Source organism: Phasianus colchicus, chromosome 11, assembly GCF_987193195.1.
Source record: "Phasianus colchicus chromosome 11, bPhaCol1.hap1.1, whole genome shotgun sequence".
Lineage (NCBI taxonomy): Eukaryota > Metazoa > Chordata > Aves > Galliformes > Phasianidae > Phasianus > Phasianus colchicus.
In genome coordinates this window covers 6259990-6278347 of record NC_143446.1, presented here as the reverse complement: position 1 = coordinate 6278347, position 18358 = coordinate 6259990, and the positions used below count along the sequence as shown (strand labels likewise).

The following is an 18358-nucleotide window of genomic DNA, read 5'->3' as shown; positions in this document are numbered from 1 at the left end:
CTGTACAGTAGTGACAAATCTCACCAACGGCAAGCAAGAAAAATAAATCTTTGGGTTCTTGTTCATGAGAGCAAGGATTTCTTTTTCTCACACTGACAGTGATGTCATCTGGTTTGCTTTACTTCTGGCTCTCATTTGAACTATGAGCTCCTTTGCAATCTGTCTTGAACAAAAGAAAAGCAGAGTGTGTGGGATAAGTAACTGAAGTTGTCTTGAACTTGCATTTGGAGTTCACCATATATGTTGTTAGAAACAAATCGTTTGCTTCCGCTTGACAGTGACTTCATCCAGAGCAGGGCTGAGTCATAGTGCCTATAGCACAGCTCTCCCAGGAGGCTGATGCTGGCAGTGTTTATGCAATCACAGAGCAGCTGAGAGCACACAATTCTCTCCTCCTCCTTATCCCCAAATCCAACATCCTCCTGAAGCACAGCCAGCAAAAAGCACAGATTGCAGCATTCCCATATTCAGCATAAAAATGATGAAAAGGAAGCCATTGAGTAAATAAATAAAATATGAAAATGCCGTGTCTACACTCAGGGAGGTAGTGATTTTAAGCCAATAAACTAAAGCACCCCAAATACTTTTTAGTGTGGTTATAGCCTTCATTTTAACGCAATTAATGCTACCATGTATCTGAGGGTGTTCACAAAAGTTCAAACTGCTTTGTCCATATGCCTATTATTCACACTCCTAATTTTTCTTCGCTCTCTGGGATGCTCTTTTTTCCTATGCAGTGAACAGCCACCTTTCGGGATCCCTTACCTTTCCATGCCCTGACTTCACTGAAGTCTGCTGTGGGACTTTGGTACTGCTGATTGCCAAAAATCCTGTGCAAATACAAAGGGCTGTGTGGTGTCTCCTGTCACCACTGCTGTAACTGATAATCTACATTTCGGAATGGAGATGGTTCCTTGCATATGTGCCTTTTCTCCACCTCTGCAGTAAGTGAAGTGTCGGACCTTTCCAAAGCATTTCTCACCCAGGAACCAACTCGGAGTGATCACGTTCTGCATTCTTCATATTTGTGCAGATTTCTGCCTTCCACAATCTGAGATTTGTGTCAGGACTTTGAAGAACCTCGGTGTGTGTCCTGGGACTCCTGCAGATGTGCAGTTGGCGATGTCTGCCATTTAGCTGTGCCCCTTGAGAGCCTGCTGTGTGCCAGGCTTTTCTCTTTCAGTGTCTGGTCTCTACTGTGTTTAAATGCATCTGATGGATGGGCAGACCCTGGGGCTGTCACATTTTAATTGTGCATTTGGCTATGAGCCTACATGAATTGGAAGCTTTCTGAGCTTCCTTTGATAGTCTTCCAAGATTAAGTCACAGAAAAGGGTGCTGGGAGTATGGTGGAGGCCTGGGCACACGAGGAATCTGTCCGTAGCTGCAGCTGGAAGGGTGCTGGAGGGCTTTTGGGCAGCACAGGCCTGCCAGCTTGTTAGGCTGAGATGCCCTTTAGCAAAATGCCAAAACCGTGCTGACTTGGTTCTACAGAAGGACTGGTATGTGTCTGTCACTGCTGTGAACTCCCAGAAAACACAGTGCTTTGTATGCCCTTAGGAACGTCTGAGGAATCAAAAAAGGAGGCTTAAATGCAAGGAAAGAAAATCCAGTGAAGGCAAAGGAAGAAATGTAGTCATTGTATTATATCTAAATCCCTTCCCCTATTAAAGGAAAACATTGCCTTGTTACAGATTAAGGGTTTAAAGATATCCAGAATTGTCCAAGAAGTCAAACTGCTTTTTATTATTAAAAAAATAAAAAATAAAATGGAGACTCCTTTAACTCCTTAATTGGTAATAACTGTTGTATAAAGGCAGCTCTACCTAAGTTAAAAATAAATCTGGAGCTCTCCTGACAACCAGAAACGTGTGTGATGGTTGCTAACTTCAGCACTCACCATTTCCTTTTGTTAAATGCCCTGTAAATATAATCTACTTAATGATAGAAATGCTGTTAAATTCTGTTTTCTGATCATTTTGTCTCAGTAGAAACTTCAGGAAAATGAGCAAATCGCCTTCTTCGCTCGTGAAGACTTCAATAAGCTTTTCCCCCTCTTCTTTGAAATGTTGTATTAGCCTCATTTAGGATGAGCCTTCATACAGTTAAAGCAGTAAGATGACCTTAGCTGTAGACATGTCATGTGTGTAAAGTGACGCATGCATCTGGAGTACAGGACTTTATCCAGAAGCAGATCACGCAGGACACCGTATCTGCTCAGTTTCTCTGAGCCCTTCCCCACAACTCGTGTCACGGAGGCTTGGTCGCTCAGCTCACCTCCCTGTTTGAGCACTACTTATCATGCGGACTTCTATGCAAAGCAGGAATGAATCTCAGGAGACAAGGGAGAATAACAGAATGCGAGCCTCCAAATTAAGCTTCGCCTTTCTATTAATATCACTCTAACACACCACACACAACTTCTAAAGGAACCTTAGTTCAAGCATTTTCAAATAGCATTTCATGTACCTTGTTACATCTTTGCTTGGAGCAGCTTTTTTTTCAAGTGTAAAAACATTTATATATAAAAATCTTCATTTCTGTCCATTCCCTTCCTACCCTTCTCCAGTAACATTTTTCCTTTACTACTGTGCTTCATCTTGTTGCAAGGTATTAGTGACTCTGGGTTCTTTTTAGCAATAAAAACCATTGAAAGTACCATAATATTGTTACTAAAACATTTGGTAGGTGCTTGAAAGTGCCAAGCTGTGAGAACTTCTGGTGAGTTTATTTCCAGTAGTTTTGGGATGGTGGCCCTTCCAATTGCTTTGATTCCCCTGCTCCAGCTGTGGGCACTCAGCAAAACAAAGCCAGTGTGTCTGTCTCAGCTCTTTCAGGTGGTCTTGGTGCAAGCTCACCTGCATCAGCAGTTTCAACTCCTGTTCAATAGCAGCTGGGGCAAAGAGAAGTAGGCAGCCCTTCATGCTGGCTTTGCAAGAGGCAGCACTGCTGTGGGAGGGGCAGGGATAGCACAGTGCAGATGCATCTTGGCTGCCTCAACTATTGGGTGAGCCCTTGTAAGCCACCTGGGAAAGCTGGTATCGTAGCACAGTCTGTGTGTGAATTACCAATGTCAAAATTACAGGTTTCTTCCTTAAAAGATGTGTGTATTTTATAAAGCTTGGAATTATATTACTTGTTATGGTGAAACGTAGCTTCAAGAGTGTTGGTATGCTCACTTGGTGCATAAATATGGAAGTAAACTTGTGGGAAAACATAGGCACAACACAGCCATCTGATGCAGGGGAAAGCACTTCATCAATCTACTGCAAATAAAACAGCTGAAGTGATCTGAAGTGATGAGTGGCCTTGGAAAGGCCAATGTTCTAAAGAGGGAATGTGGCAGAGCCACTCTTTACAGCTTCCTGTTACAAGTTGGTAGTATGGAGACAGCTGAGAGGAGATGCTGATAGCAGGACACTGCTGTGGGTGAGGGTTGTGCTGCAGATGATTGCAGGCAAGACTAATTGAGTAAAGATTTCCAGGGAGTATCATGGGAAGGGAAAAAAGAAATCAAATTAAGAATATCTGTTTGGGGAGTTCTGTTTCATACAACGCGTGGTTCCATGCACAGTGCGACTGGGTGGATGCAGTGATGTCCTATGAATGGAATCTGTTGTTTCATTTCAAGGGGAAGAGATAACTGAAGTTTTTATTGCCACACCCAAAGAGGAATAACAAAGCAGCCAGGCAGCATCTGTCTCCAAACAGCCCTTGTTACCAGCCCACAGTCTGCGTTGGCTGCGATTGCTTGGCCAAATGTGTGAGTATGGGAGAAAATTGTCGCTGGAATCATTACAGTAGATTATGATTGTTGTACAAAATGGAAAATCTGTGTCAAAAGCAGACATGATGCCAAAACACCCCTGCGGTGCTGGGGCTCATCTTGACTTGTCCTACAGTAAAAGCAAACAAGGCTTCAAAGAAGTGAATTCATTTGATATGCTAATCTACGTCTTGTTTCAGGCATAGTAATGTCACTGTGAACAAAGGAAAAGAACGTAAACAGCTCAGACAAAAGGGATGTACTGTCTTAGTGCTGCTAGAAAAGTTCTTCCATTCCCAAATAAGACTTTACTTAATAGTAAGAAGTAGTTATTAGTCAATTTCCTCTTTAATATCTGCTCTGTTCCCTCTGTGCTAATCATACTATGAAGGTGATGTTTTCTGAAGAGGCAGCCCATCAGAGAGACAGAATGAGCCATAGGCTTTAGTTAATCACCCATTCTCCACATCTGTGCACATGCAGAAATCATCTGCTGTGGCTGATAACATTACACCTGCAGTTGGTCAAATCTAGCACTGCTCTCCTTGCTCTCATGAAGCTTTACAGCATGCCTCTCAAATATCATTTCCAGCAGCATTTCACAGCAATCTTTTCCTCATGTTTACACCAGGATAAACAGCAATTATCTGCATCCAAGAACTAATTGTAGAACCAAAACACAAGATTTGTCAGCTCGTTTTATGGTTTGCACAGTGTTCAGCATTTTCTGGATGTGTATTATTTTGTCTTTGCGGGTTGCCTATCAGTTCTAAATAATTCCAAATTTGAGCTTCCTATTTCCTGCAGAGTAAATGCTTGCTTGGAGGAGGGCTAGCTTGATTTGCCCAGGTCACATTGGGAATTAGTGAACAAACTCAGCTGAAACACTGTTTGCTGTTCCATAGAACTATCCATGCTATCAAGCTGCAGCAATCATTTAAAAGAACAAAGAAAGCTAAAAATCAGCTGCATCTCAGCTTTGTCTGATGATACTCTCATGTCACTTTAATTCATTTGGTGACTGGGCATACATAAATGCTGGAAACTTGAATGAAACAGGTAATTAATACTCTTGAATTTAAAAAGCTCTTGTAGATCTCAGTATGATATTTGCCTTTATTTATTTCTTAGAGACAGATAAAATCATATTTCCATGGATGCTGGTAATGTCAAAATGGTACAATTGAGTACGAATCAATGAATGCATAGTACAAGCACAGCAATTACTCTGTTGTGGGAAATAAATGCTTAAGCAGGTTTGGTTGACACATCTAGCATGTGTGATACTTTTATGCTACTCTGAAGATAACTGCTGTTAGTTTAATACTTCCGACACAATGGGCTTGTTTATACTAAATTAAATACTCCAAGAGCGCATCATACAAGAGTAAGAAGTACTTTCTTTTCTCGTACTTTTTCTCTCATATTTGGAAGTTGGTGATTGGATTCAGCTGGTCTGCCAGAAGTTGTGTGGCTTTTTTCCATCATTTAAGTCTATCTCACTGATTATGTCAAGAACAGATCTGTACGTTTTTTGATGTGATTTTTTCTCTATTAAGTCTACTGATGTAAAATGTGCAATATGCCATGGAACTTTTTCTAACTTTTTTACGAGCTGTCAGTAACTTATTCCTGGAATTGCTGTCAGAAAATCACTGAAACAGAGCCTATTTCAGCCTAGTGGTACTGGCCATGAGATCCTAGATAAAATGGTCTTATACAGAATGGAGTTATGCAGCAGAAAACAGGCATTTAATTACAGAAGCATCCAATTCTATCAAATAGCAGCATGAACTTAGTTTCTTGCCTAATTAAGTTTTATAATATAAACACACATTTAATGTCTTTGATCCAGAAGAAGCCCTGAAAACTGTGCTATTGACCTCTGAGAGAAATGCGGTCTGGTGGGCTGAGCTGAAGCTCAGGAAGTTGTCGTGTCATACAACAACACTGACTGACTGGGTGGTCTTGAAGAAGCTGGGGCAGAATTTCAAGGACTCATCCTTCAGTGAATAAAAGATAGCAATGCTAATAGCAAAAATAATAATTCTATAAAGGTGATTCCAGATGTGTCTGTTGAGGCTTAAATTCAGTTGAAAGTGTTGATGATAAATGAAGTGCACTTCAACTTAATCCTCCAAAACCAAGGGCAAAATTATTTGTGCTGGTACTTTTCATTTAAATGTTGCTCATAAATCCCTATCATCACTGAGAAATTGTGCAGTGTCAAGTATGGGATTTGGGATCTTTCTGAGGACTATATAGTGACACAAAGACGAAATCCAATTGCCATGTACCTATCTATGAGGTTTCAATGCAGTAAGGCAATGCTACGTACATGGTGAATAAGTTTGGGGTTTTTTTAAATCAGATTTTGTCATTTTATTTTTGATGTAATTTCTAGGCTAGGTCATGAATGTCACAGCTGACATTCACCACTGAAAATCATAACCGTTCAAACACGGCTTTGGAAAATGACTCATTACTTCTTTTGGCACTCCGAAGTTTATTACAGTACACAAGAAATTTTGCAAACAGTTGGGAATTTATTCAGCCTCAGCGATATGATGTAGTGTGTGTTTGGTGTGCCTTACAGCTCCAGTAAGTGGATTGCTAAGGCCCTGGTGCCACTCTGGTTTCATTTTTGTTTTTTCTTTTTTCAAGAGGAGTAATTTATAATAACTTTGTGTAGATGCTTCATAGGTAGAATTTGCTTTCTTGACAACTTGGAGCAATATTATATGTAGCTTTCTGAACAGCCTCTAATAATCGTCTCTGGCTTTCAAATAATGTAAACAAGAAGTCTTGTAAATCATCAAGAAAGGAGTAACTCGAGACTTCAGATGAGGAGAGCTGGTTTCTTTCTGAGTTCATCTGAGTGGAAGTCAGAGGAATCACTTGGAAATCGTGAATCAGAGCTTGGCTGCTGCGTGAACCTTGGACTAACTTTGTCGTGTGCTGCTAAACTTCTTTCTTGCATTTCTTGGAATCCTTTTAAATTTGCAAACTCTTCAGAGAAGGTCATGAAGGGAGATGGCAGTGCAATGTGGAATCTGATGTGGAAATACTGCATTTCTGTCAGGACAATCAGGTATAGTAAGAATATTTAAAACTTTATTTTGTGCTAAGTTTCTGAGAGCTGTGTGTGTTAATGATGGTCTCTCCCCTGCTTGTATTATTTTCCCTGTGCATTAACTCTGCATAGTCTGAGATGATTACTAAGGTGGCTTTTGTTTGTCCTTATAGTAAAGTTCTGAAAGGAAAAAAGCAGGGTTTTTGAAAGTAATCTTCAAGGAAAGTGGAGTTCTCGTGGTTTCAGTTTTGGAAGTACTTCTGTCTCATTTGCATGCAGACAGAATCTGAGATATAAAAAAAAGAAAAGCACCAACACCTTACTTTCCTGAATATTTGCCTACTGTTATCTTTAATTCGTTGTATCTCCCAAATGTGGAGATGCAGGGTGTGTGTTTAGCACACCGCGAGCATCGTGTGCTTCAGACAGATGAGAAGCGGGGAGAACAGGCGGAGGCTTTTATGGCAGAAAAGTATCTCAAGTTTCAAATGTCTCTAAGCTAGTGTGGTGCTAGAAGCCTACCTGCATGCCTCGTGTAAAAGCACAGCCGACACGGATGAGATGACAGGCTGGGGCTGCCGTGCATCACCGGGCACATTCCTGGAGCACTGGTGTTTGACAAGCTGCGTGCTCCCTGCCAAGCACAGTCGCTGTAGATTGCAGCAGAGTTTATTCCAGGAATGGAGCTATTAAGCGAGACGCTTGGTGATCGTGTGTTCTCACAGCAATTGGATATATTTAAAAATAGCATGCTATAGTTTTGTACCATTCAAACCATAGAACCCCATAATGAGATTTTGTCACGCGAGCTTCCCTTGAGAAATCACGTCACGCAAATAATTACTGCTTTTCACACTGCATAATTATTTTGTGCCGAGGAAAGAGTTTGGTGAGCCTGAATTCCTGCTTGGATGTTCATGACAACCAGAACGAGACTGTGGAGAGCTTTTATCATCAGGATGCTGAAATAACACTAAAATGTCTCCTTGTTCTCGGCAGAGTGAATCAATACAACAGAAACAGGAAATAATCCCTGAGAGAGGACTCAGTTAACATAAAAGTCATTTATGATCTGGTTTTAGAACGAGAAATAGAGGGAAAGCCTGAAACAAACTGAACTGGTGCTTAAATACAGTGGAATGGTCTTTACAGCACAGATATCATCCTGACTTCGGTACTGCTGGAGACCTCAGAGAAAAGTCCAGTGCAAAACTCAAGTGATCAAAGTGCACATTCCTAGTAAGAGTGAGCTTTAAAGGTTCCTATAGCCATTTGGGTGTGGCTATTTTTCTAATGTTTAACATGCAAGTTGTGCTCACCTGTAAAGAGCCACATCTGTTATCAGTGAACTTACCACTGTTCAGAGCACATAGGTTCAACATTAGCTTAATTGCTCACAGCAGTTGCTTATTTCTAGAGCAGCTCGCTGGCTCCCACAGCTAGCATAATGCAAAATGAAGTTCCTCTTTGCTGTAGTGCAATGAGTATTTTCAATTAGTTTGGGGCTGTTCTAAAATACGTGATAATTTCATTGTAAGCAAAATCAGTGAGCTTGAGAGCATAAAGAAAATGTTCACTTTGTGGAAAAAGATCTCTACCACCTTAAATGTGCTTTTCAGTTGTCCTTCAGGAATCCTGAACCTCTCCCTACATTCTAGGAGTTGTCACCAACCCTTCTGGCTCACGTCTCTATCCACCAAGTATGAGGCTATACCAGTCTTTCTCCTGCCTCCTCCCATTTCTGGAAAACTGCACAACCCACGCAGCCACTGCTGGAGATTTGTCAATTTAAATGTGTCTTAAATAGTCAGTGAGCTTGTTTGTTGCCTCAGTGTGAGCCGCCCTGCTGAAGGCATTCCTGCACACCCGCCGTGCCACCGCAGCACACAGCCCCGCTACACTGGGCTGGTTGTGCTACAGCTCCTGACAAACACAGAGCCTGAATGAGGGATCTGTGCCTCAAGAGAACAGTCCCACTCCAAAAAGAAAATTATTATTGCTCGGTTTCAGGGTTGGTCTTATTTTCATTGGAATCCAACTGCTTACAAAATTGACTGAGTCTTTGTTGTCTGTCCTAATTAGACTGTGTGCCTCGGGGAGAGAGATGATCCAAGTCCCTGTATGCATGCTTAAGTTTGCCATGACTTTTGTTTGTCTGTTTGCATGGAGTGTTTGCCTGCTCCTACAGCAGAACTAGAAAAATAGTAAAGATGAAGGGATTTCTTCATCAACGTAACAGAGCTGAGCTTGTGCCACGTACCAGGGAACTTCTGTCCTGACACAGTGCTTGGTCTCTGGTGCTGTCAATCTCTGTGCTTCTGCAGGAACTAATGGCACACTGTGATGTTTGTGAACTCTCCTTGGCTGCAGCATTCACTGCCAAGTGTTAAGTTCTCCTGCCCAGAAGTGCTGTAAATTGTCACTGGTATCTCTGATGAAGGGAGCAGTGGTGTTTGTCACGGACACTTTGCTGATTGAGGCCCGAGCAGTACTGCCAGCTGTGCTCTCACTGCAGCCTCTGCCTGGTTACTTTCTCTTCTTACTGAACCCTTTCCTGTCGTAGTGCACAAAGGGCAAACAGTTCAGGTGCTGAATGTCATTTTGAGGCCAAATTGCCCTGAAAAACAGCACTCAGTTCTTTTGGTGAATGTCTGCTTGTTAGGATATTTACAGGTAGAAGACTCTCCAAAGTCAGAGTTGGCAAAGCACGAAAGCAGCACTGGGATTAAAAAATCAGTAGGCAGTTACTTCTTGTAACATTGCATTTTACTACTGTATCATAGATGGGGGATAGGCAAATATTTAGCTGTAACATTGTCAGCATATTCGGATTAGCTTTTGTATTTATAGGGTTGTGTCAGTCTGAAAACAGAGGAGCACGTCACACAAAGCAGGGGAGCAGATCAGCTGCATGGGAATTACTTGTGCTCTCAGTACTGTGCCACATGCCAGCCAGCCCTCGGGATGGGTTAGTGGTTAGCAGAGCAGACTGGAGCCATCTGAATCAGCAGATCCACAGCCCGCAGAGAATAAATTAAAGGGTTTATAATAGTGTAATGCATAGTTTTCAGCTTGCATCTTGAAGTTCCATTTGCAAGTAACGGAGGAAAATAGTCAATAGTTACTTCTCAGTGTTCTACACATCTGGAAAAAAGTAAGAATTAGGCTTCAGTATGAGTTGTCATGGAGTTTCTTCACTTATTTTCCTTCTGCTACAAACATTTTCCATCTTAGTTCAGTCACACTTTATTTTTAGTCATCTGCTTTGTTTTTTCTGAAGACTGACAGAACAGTGCTGCTTTTTCACCAAGAAAAAACAGCACTGTGACAAGTGAAAGGGTCTCGCTTGAGCTTTAATCGCATTTTGGGCCTCATGATCAACTGTGACTGTGTAGGGAAGAGGCTGCTGGGAAGTGTGAGTGCGTAAAGGCAGCTTGGTGCATCTCATAGTGGGGTTTATTCATAACGTTTCTGAGTATCTACATTATGAGAGCTTAAGCTGCTCTACACAATAATACATTAAACAGAGCTCAATGTAAAGGAACGATGTAAGGAATGTTATTGCAAAGCTCAGGTTCAGTGTGATGGTATTGCCTGTACATCACAGCTCCTTCCTCCTGCTTCCATGATCTCCACACATGGTGCTGGCACCAGCATTGAACAGCTGTGCTGGAAAATCAGCTGGCAAGAAAGGTCTTGTTTCCTACCAGGCAGAGGTCAGATTCAGCACCATGGCATGCAGCAGTTTGTGCTGGCACTGGGCAAGAGCAGTGATAGGAGAGCCAGGGGACACAGTGCTCACAGCCTCAGCACGACCACCCCCAGCATGGGAGATGGGATGGGTAAGGGCAGAGCTAAGAGACAAGGCTGGGGATGGTCATTGGCAAATATTCACAGAAGGTATCTTCCTTTTGTTATGGTCTCGTGTAACCAGAGATAACGGGGTATATAACCAGATCTTTCATTTATGCATTTTGTTTTCCTTCTGAAATGGGAATAGGAGTACCCACCGCAGATGTTCCTCCTAGCAGCTACAGGAATATGTCTGTAGAACTTCTCAGAGAAGGAGGATGTGTTGTTTTATTATAGCACTAAGCAATGATGTTGGCATCTTTTGTAGAGGTCAGACATTAACAGAGCGATTTTCCTCTAGTTATATGGCTTAAGCACTGACAAGAATTACTAATACAGATATTCGTTCGTAAGACTAAAAAGGGATAAAGCAAATTCTGAAGCCTTCCACGTTGACTCCTGTATCTTCAGGATGTATTGATTTTTATATACAGCGTTGTGTGGTTTTTTGTCATCTTGAAATCTGCAAAATACTGCATCTGAGAAGCTGTGAGACAAAACTGAATGCTTATCATCATTAGCAGTCTGGATGCTTTAATCTTCAATAGTGCATGTCTCTCACAGCCATTAGTCTTCTATTTTAACACAGTACAACTGTAATTATCCAAGTGCAAACCTTCCTTTGGGTTAAAAGATCTCTTCACAATGACAGTGCCAACAGCTACGCTGCGCTTAATGAATTTGTAATAAGCTCTTGATGCCTGTATAACAAATCATGGTGAAGTTGGGATGAAGTTGGTATCTTTAGAATCTGGTGTTAGCAGTGTGTCAATGTGTCCTGTGCATTTGGCATAATAAAATATATTATTTGATTAAGTATACCATGCATTTCCTATTGGCTCTGGTCTATGCACAGTAATCTGGAGAGGAAATGATTACGGTGTTAATACACCTGAGCCCAGTTGCTCTGCCTAAAGCAGACTTGTTTGGGGACTGAACTACACATAGCTTTAGTCTTGTTTGGATTGAAAATTTTTAATTCTACTTAAATATTGCTTCTTTTCAACCAGGCTGTGTCTGTTTACACAGCTAAATTATTTCAACCTGAGCGTTAGTTCAAATCTACGGCTGTGATGAGTTCAGGAAAGGCACAGTGAGCATTACAGATCCCAGATCTGCTGGTGCAGGACCGGGCTCTATCAGTTCCATTTGCTTTTTGCTGTGAGCTCTTATTAAAATCCTTTGTTTAATGTTTCTATGTGCTCCATCTGCAGTGCTATGGCTAAAAGCTGAAAACGTATAAGCAAGGGCTGTTAGTAGATGACTTTTAGGTAATCCCTGGTGGAATTTCAGTGTTACAGAACTGCCACAGAAGCTGCATTATTTATACATAATTAAGCCCACTTTCACATTAAAAAAAAAAAAAAATCAGGTTAGGGTATGTAAGGGTTGGAAGTATATAGAATCTGGAATATATGGAAGTATATAGAATCTGTCAGTCTTGCACTGGCGCTGCTTGTGTGCTTTCTTGTACAAAGAGTTAAGGTTCTTAACAACTTGAAAAGTGTGCTATGGCTTTTGGAAAAAGGGTCAAGTAATTGCTGAAAGTGGGTGATGGAGCAGTGTGAGATCTGAAGGTTGGCCCAGGCTGAAACTCTGCTGGAGCTTTTTGTGACATGGAATAATGATAAGCACTGAAACCCCAGAAGTCAGAAACCTAATCCAAGGCGGTCTAGAGAGAAGTTATCAGACTGTTTTATTATTTAGTTACATGGAGCTCTGAGAGGAGCTTGTTGATGCAGAACCGTGGTTACTGAACTGGTAACATCCCTCCTCTAGACATGAGGGGTTCAGTCATACGTAAGGTAATTTTTTGCATTCTAATGCTTGTGGTAGATGATGCACATTGTAAAAACGTACATGGAAACTTTTAGAGTAGGATTTCTGCTTGATGCTGATAATGCTTCCACTGCTAGTGTTAAGATGTCTTCTCAGACCCACCTAGAAACTGTATTTTAGGATTTGTTTTGGAAGAGTACTGCTCTTGGTTCTGGTTACAGATCACCCAATTGCTTGATTCGTGGGTTGGTTTTTTTACTCATAATTGCAGAACTTCTAAAGCAGCCTTTCAGCTTGTGTCTTTTTGCCCTGATCATGGAAAAGAAGGAAACAAACTACATGGAAGCGTTATCCACTCTTACATTTGAAGAGGATCATTTTCTGCTGAATCGTAAAGCAAATTATGTAGGGAGAAAATGAAGCTCTGAACTAATCTGGTGCTAACGAGATTTTGTGTTTTCCAGAAGGAGTCAGATGACTTGTTAGTAATTGGTGAGTGCAGCTCAATGTAGTGCTTACGAATCATGTGAGTAACATCTGTGGGGACTATAAATTGATTGGGAATTTAAAGTGAAATTAATGAAAAAAAAGTGGTTTTAACAGGAAAAAATTCTGTTTATAAAAACCAGTAAAGTTTTTATTCCTTTTTTAATAGAAATTTATTTTAATATCCATTTGCAACTTCTCATTCATGATAGGGGTTTTGAACATCTCTTTTCTGTTTCCATGCAGTATCTGCTTATTAATCATTTTCTTTGACAATAATTATAAAAACAGCATGAATTTATGCAATGAGCAGTGTCCCACATTCACTCATCTCTTAGCAGGAGACAGTTCACTCGTGTAATTAGCTGTCTGACGGTTAGTCAGTGACTGCAGTATTTCAGGTGGTAACAGTTCAGTTTTTGGTTTTCCCTGCACTCACGGCTGGTTGGGGGCACGGCAGCACTGTTTTGTTAGGAGGGTCTCTTGCCAGCTGCAGTTGCTGACAAATACAAGAAAATCAAAGCTGATTATCTCCCTACTTCAGAGGATCAGATCTGAGTAGCTAATGAAACTTAAGCAAAATTTGGGGTAGGCAAGGCATGACTGCCTGAGCCGGCTTCGCTCCTTGAGCATTTCCATGATGAGAGCAGCCTGGCATTTAAACCTGCATGCTGCAAGCTGATGGATTAAAAATTATATTCTTGAATTGGTTATTCTTGTGCTGATTCTGGAAAACTCTCAGCAGCATGCAAGGCATTTTGTGTTTAATGAATTCTTATTTGTTTGTGGTAACAGAACAACGAGGAATAATCTCTCCTACCATCAGGGGGGCACTTTCTAGCAGGGCCTGATTTGTGCAAGGCCCAACACCTACCCTGCACCACAACTGTAGGTTACACAGCAGAAGTCACCCTAATGGGAAGCATTCTGGTTCAGCAGTGCCAAAAGTTATCTATTTTCATCTAAGTTGTTTTTCTAATATTAATGTCTTATTGGATACTGTCTTTTTACCATATAATCCCATGGAGTAGGCTGTGTTCACAGATGGTTTGATCACCATTTGCTTTCCTGAAAATAACTTGGCATTATTCAGGTATCAAGAAATGAGATTTTTCAGAGGAAATGCTTGATCAAAGCATCTCAACACTTCATGGTGCTGAAATACCATGGAATGAACTTCTGTGGACATGGAATACCTGTGATAGCTGCTCTGTGTCATCTGTCTGTTGCTGCAGTGTTGTGCTTAAAGCAAAGGTAGCATGGCAGCTAACCTAGGTAAGGAGCTGCACCTCTGTCGGGGCTCTGCTATGTATTTAGCATTAGCTGCGTACGCTGTCACTTCCTTGGTAAGTGTTTCACTGTGACCTTTAACAGGAGTCTGATGGTACAAAATCACCTGCAGCCTGCACGTGTTTTGTATTAGAACAACAGATATTTCCAAAAATCTGAGTACATTATGAATAGCTCTGTCAAAAAGGCAGGTGGCAAAGCCTAGCACAGGCTGATGCAAAGGGAAATATGACTTTTTTGATGCTTAGGAGATGCTTCAGAATATATAGATGTACAGATAACACATTTTTCTAAAATGACAGTTGGGTTGCAATCTCAGCCACGAATCTCAGCCCTTTGGCACACTGTAAACTGTTACCCACGGGCTTTGGAGGATCATAAGGCTCATAGGATCTTTGGCTCATATTTTCCAAAAGTTTTTTCCACCTCTTGACTTTTCAATGATTCTTTGGCTACTTCTCTTCTCTTAGTAGCTGGCAGGGAAAATGTGACTGTGGTCAGTCCTTCCTCATCAAAAAGGTGTTTATTGACCACTTCTTGGTAGCCCAGTTGGGAAGTGCACCCAGACCTCAGCTGCTGCAGTCCTGAAGCTATGGCTCCTGAAAGAGAGCAGCTGGGCAGCCTCGGAGAAAGCTGGAGAAGGAGATGCTGAGCTTCTGATGCCTCCTGGAACATAAAAGGCAAGTTTCTACTTTTGCCTTAGATTCTCTCATTCAGAAATGAGACTTGTTTTCTTTGGAACAGCTAACTAGAAATAATAGCTATTATTGACAAATACAGATATAAAAGAAAAAATCCCTAACAGTCAGAAAAGCATCTTCAGTGCTGTTATTTTATTTTATTTTTTTAATATCCTAAGGAAATTGAAGTTGATATAACAAAAGTTGGAGAACCAAATTAGCAGTAATTGTGAGTTAAAATGCATATTTTTATTTGTAGTCATTCTGCTTAAATTCAAAACCTACTTGCAATTTACTTGGAGTTACTGGATGTCCACAAAATGCCTGCAGACATGTATACTAGGTTTAAGTACTGTGTAGACAGATGCATTTGTATTAGCAGATATTTGTATGGTCTAATTCCCTTCCATGCTAAAATCAGTAAGAATTAACTATACTACCACATCAGTGAAATAGGGATAGATTGATCTTTTGAATAGCTTATTATCCATCTGAAATTATCTTCTGATACTTGAAAGTGAGGGTGAACTAGGCACTAGTGGTGTTCCCAAGGGGTTGGTACTGGATCCGGTCTTGTTCAATATCTTTGTTAATGACCTGGATGAAGGGATAGAATGCACCCTCAGCAAGTTTGCTGATGATATGAAGCTGGGAGGAGTTGCTGACACAGCAGAAGGTTGTTCTGCCATTCAGTGAGATGTGGACAGGCTGGAGAGCTGGGTAGGGCAGACCCTAATGAGGTTCAGCAAGTGCAGGTCCCACACCTGGGGAGGAATAACCACGTGCATCAGCACAGACTGGGGGCTGATCTGTTGGAGAGGAGCTCTTCAGAAAAGAACATGGGTGTCCTGGTGGACAAACAGATTCTCTGTGAGCCAACAGTGTGCCCCTGTGGCCAAGAAGACCAGTGGTATCCTCAGTGCATTAAAAAGAGCTTAGCCAGCAAACTGAGGGAGGTGATCTTGCCCCTCTACTCTGGCCTGGTGAGTCCACATTTAAAGTACTGTGTCCTGTTCTGGGCTCCTCAGTTCAAGAAGGACAGGGAACTTCTTGAGAGAGTCCAGTAGAGGGTGACAAATATGATGAGGGATTTGGAGCATCACCCTTAGGAAAGATTGAGAGACCTGGGGCTGTTCAGTCTGCACAAGAGAAGGCTGAGAGGGGATCTTATCAATGCTTATAAATATCTAATGGCCAGGCTCTTTTCACTGATGCCCTGTTTTCACGGAACAAGGGGCAGTGGGCACAAGCTGGAACATAAGAAGTTCCTTACAGACAAGAGAAAAAACTTCTTTTCTTTGGGGGTTATAGAGCAGTGGAACAAGCTGCCCAGAAAGGCTGTGAAGTCTCCTCTGTAGATATTGTAGATAGTGCTGCCTGAGCACTTTCCTGTGTAACTTATTTCAGGGAACGTGCTTTAGTAGAGAGGTTGGACTTAGGGGATCTGCAGAGGTTCATCCAACCCCTGTGATTTTGTGATTGTGAAAACCATACTTTTAGCCTGTCTAGGAGAGCTTAGTTTGAATTTTGTAGATAGGCACATAGTTCTGAATATAAGCAATTTAACACAGACAGGAATACTTGAGATTTCCCTACCCTGCAGGGTACTTACTCTACTGTGATTTTTCTGGACATGTATTTAAAGAACTGATGATAGAATTTCACTTCAGCTGTATATTTTCAAGTTAATTTAACAAACACTTGTGCAGGAATCAGGCCAGTAAGACTGAGATAAATACCTGAATTCCTTCCAAGTGACTAGTATTAATTCTTTGAAAATAAACACATGGAAAGGAACCCGTACTTTAAAGTCAACCTCTTGAAAGCTTTGTCCCAAGTCATTTATCTTCTTTCAGGTTCTGAACCCACTGCATTTTACTGGTTATTCTACCTGCTTATTCTAAGTACTTGAGCAGATTTATTACTTGGGTTATAGAGGCTTCTACAACTGTTCATATTTGCATCCTGTGAGACTATTCCATTTAATGTTGATGTTGCAAGGGCAAGCATAGCCTTGGAGTTTCTTAAATGGGAATGAATAGTGAGAAATTATGTTGGAAGGGGTATAAATGATAGTTTGCAGGTACTTCTTGTGTCAGTGCTGTTCTTGTCTGGTTGTTCTGACATGTTGGGTTTGGGGGTGCTGCTGCATGGTGATATACAAGGAAAAGAATCTTACAAAAATAGGCAGCAAAAACAGGTCAGGGCTAAAGGGTTAGTGTGATCAGTGCTTCTTATGCCATTGTTGCTTCTGGAGGAAGTGTTCTGCAAACAAAAGCATAACCACTAGCAGGCCCATTTCCTCCAATATAGTGAAACAATGATATTTTTAAAGAATCCAGGAGTTGGGTCCTTTAAAGTGCATATGCCATTTGTGATATTTGTTGAAAGATGCAAGTTCAGGAGTGGAGAAGAAATCCTTGCATGGCTTTCTTACACTTTCAAAGAATAAAAAAGGACCATTATTGCTCCTTGCCTCACGTGCACACATGTCCAACCTTCCACAAGGCACTTAGCTGTGAGGTGATGACCTGCTATCTATCAGTGCCTGCTCAGAACCATTAAGCTCATCGGGGCTATTCTCTCTTTCATTTTCTAAGTGGTGAGGTCAGATACATGGTCCTTGCCTCCTCCATCCCAGTGGCTAGTGGTGCCGTTAATAAGAGGAGCTATTTACCTAACTCTTCATCAGATAAACAGAAAAAATATATATATTGAAGCCCCAAGGGTATATATGTCTCAAACAGATGGGGCAGTAGTAAGAAAACAAGACTTGTGATAGTAGACTCAGCCTTTTCTGTATGTGCCTCTAATTTTTCACATCTAGCAAAGCGTGAAAGATGGATTTCACTGCTTCTGAATCTATTGAGAGAGAAGGGAAGGAAATATTTTGTACAAGTAGTTGCTTCTCATTAAAAGGGAGATGACTTTGCAACAATGCTTTAAAAATTTCTGTCCCTGATCTGTGCTCATACTTCATCACTTTCCCTTCAAAAAGCTTTTGAAACTTCTAGCTGAGGGCTAGGATGCACTTGAGATTGTGAAATAATCTTTGCAGACCTCAGAATTCTTTCCTATGGTAATTTCAGAGCTCATATGTCAGCAAATCAGTGCATGGAATTATCAGTTCCCTCTGGATTTTTAAACTCTGTGCTCCCAGGGGAAACCCAGGGACCATGTGATTGTCAGGTCTGAATATATTAATAGAAGCAAAAAGTAACATTTAGATCTTTTCATCAGAGAAACATTGCATTTTTCTGATTAAGTGATGTGTCCATTTTTTGGCACCACGGTGGCTAGGAGTTTCTGGATATAAAGTTAGACAGGCTAACTTTAAAATGCTTAGAAATACCTCAAATCTTCCCCTTAGTGTTAAAATACTCAAACATTTGCTAAAGTAATTACTTCTGTTGAATGAATCAGTAGCATGTC

The 18358-nt window shown here is 41.2% G+C and overlaps 1 protein-coding gene across 10 annotated transcripts in view; it reads left to right on the top strand.

Moving 5' to 3' along the window:
* Positions 1–18358, top strand: part of IQSEC1 (IQ motif and Sec7 domain ArfGEF 1) — a 361739-nt gene that overhangs the window by 229885 nt on the left and 113496 nt on the right. Inside the window, exon 1 of one of the 10 annotated variants that reach the window (XM_090148116.1) lies at positions 6311–6857. The exons of the other annotated variants lie outside the window; for them this stretch is intronic. Coding sequence (XP_090004242.1) covers positions 6610–6857 — 248 coding nt within the window. The 5' untranslated portion in view covers positions 6311–6609. Of the gene's footprint in view, positions 1–6310; positions 6858–18358 lie in introns of those variants that run through there. 10 annotated transcript variants of the gene reach the window in all.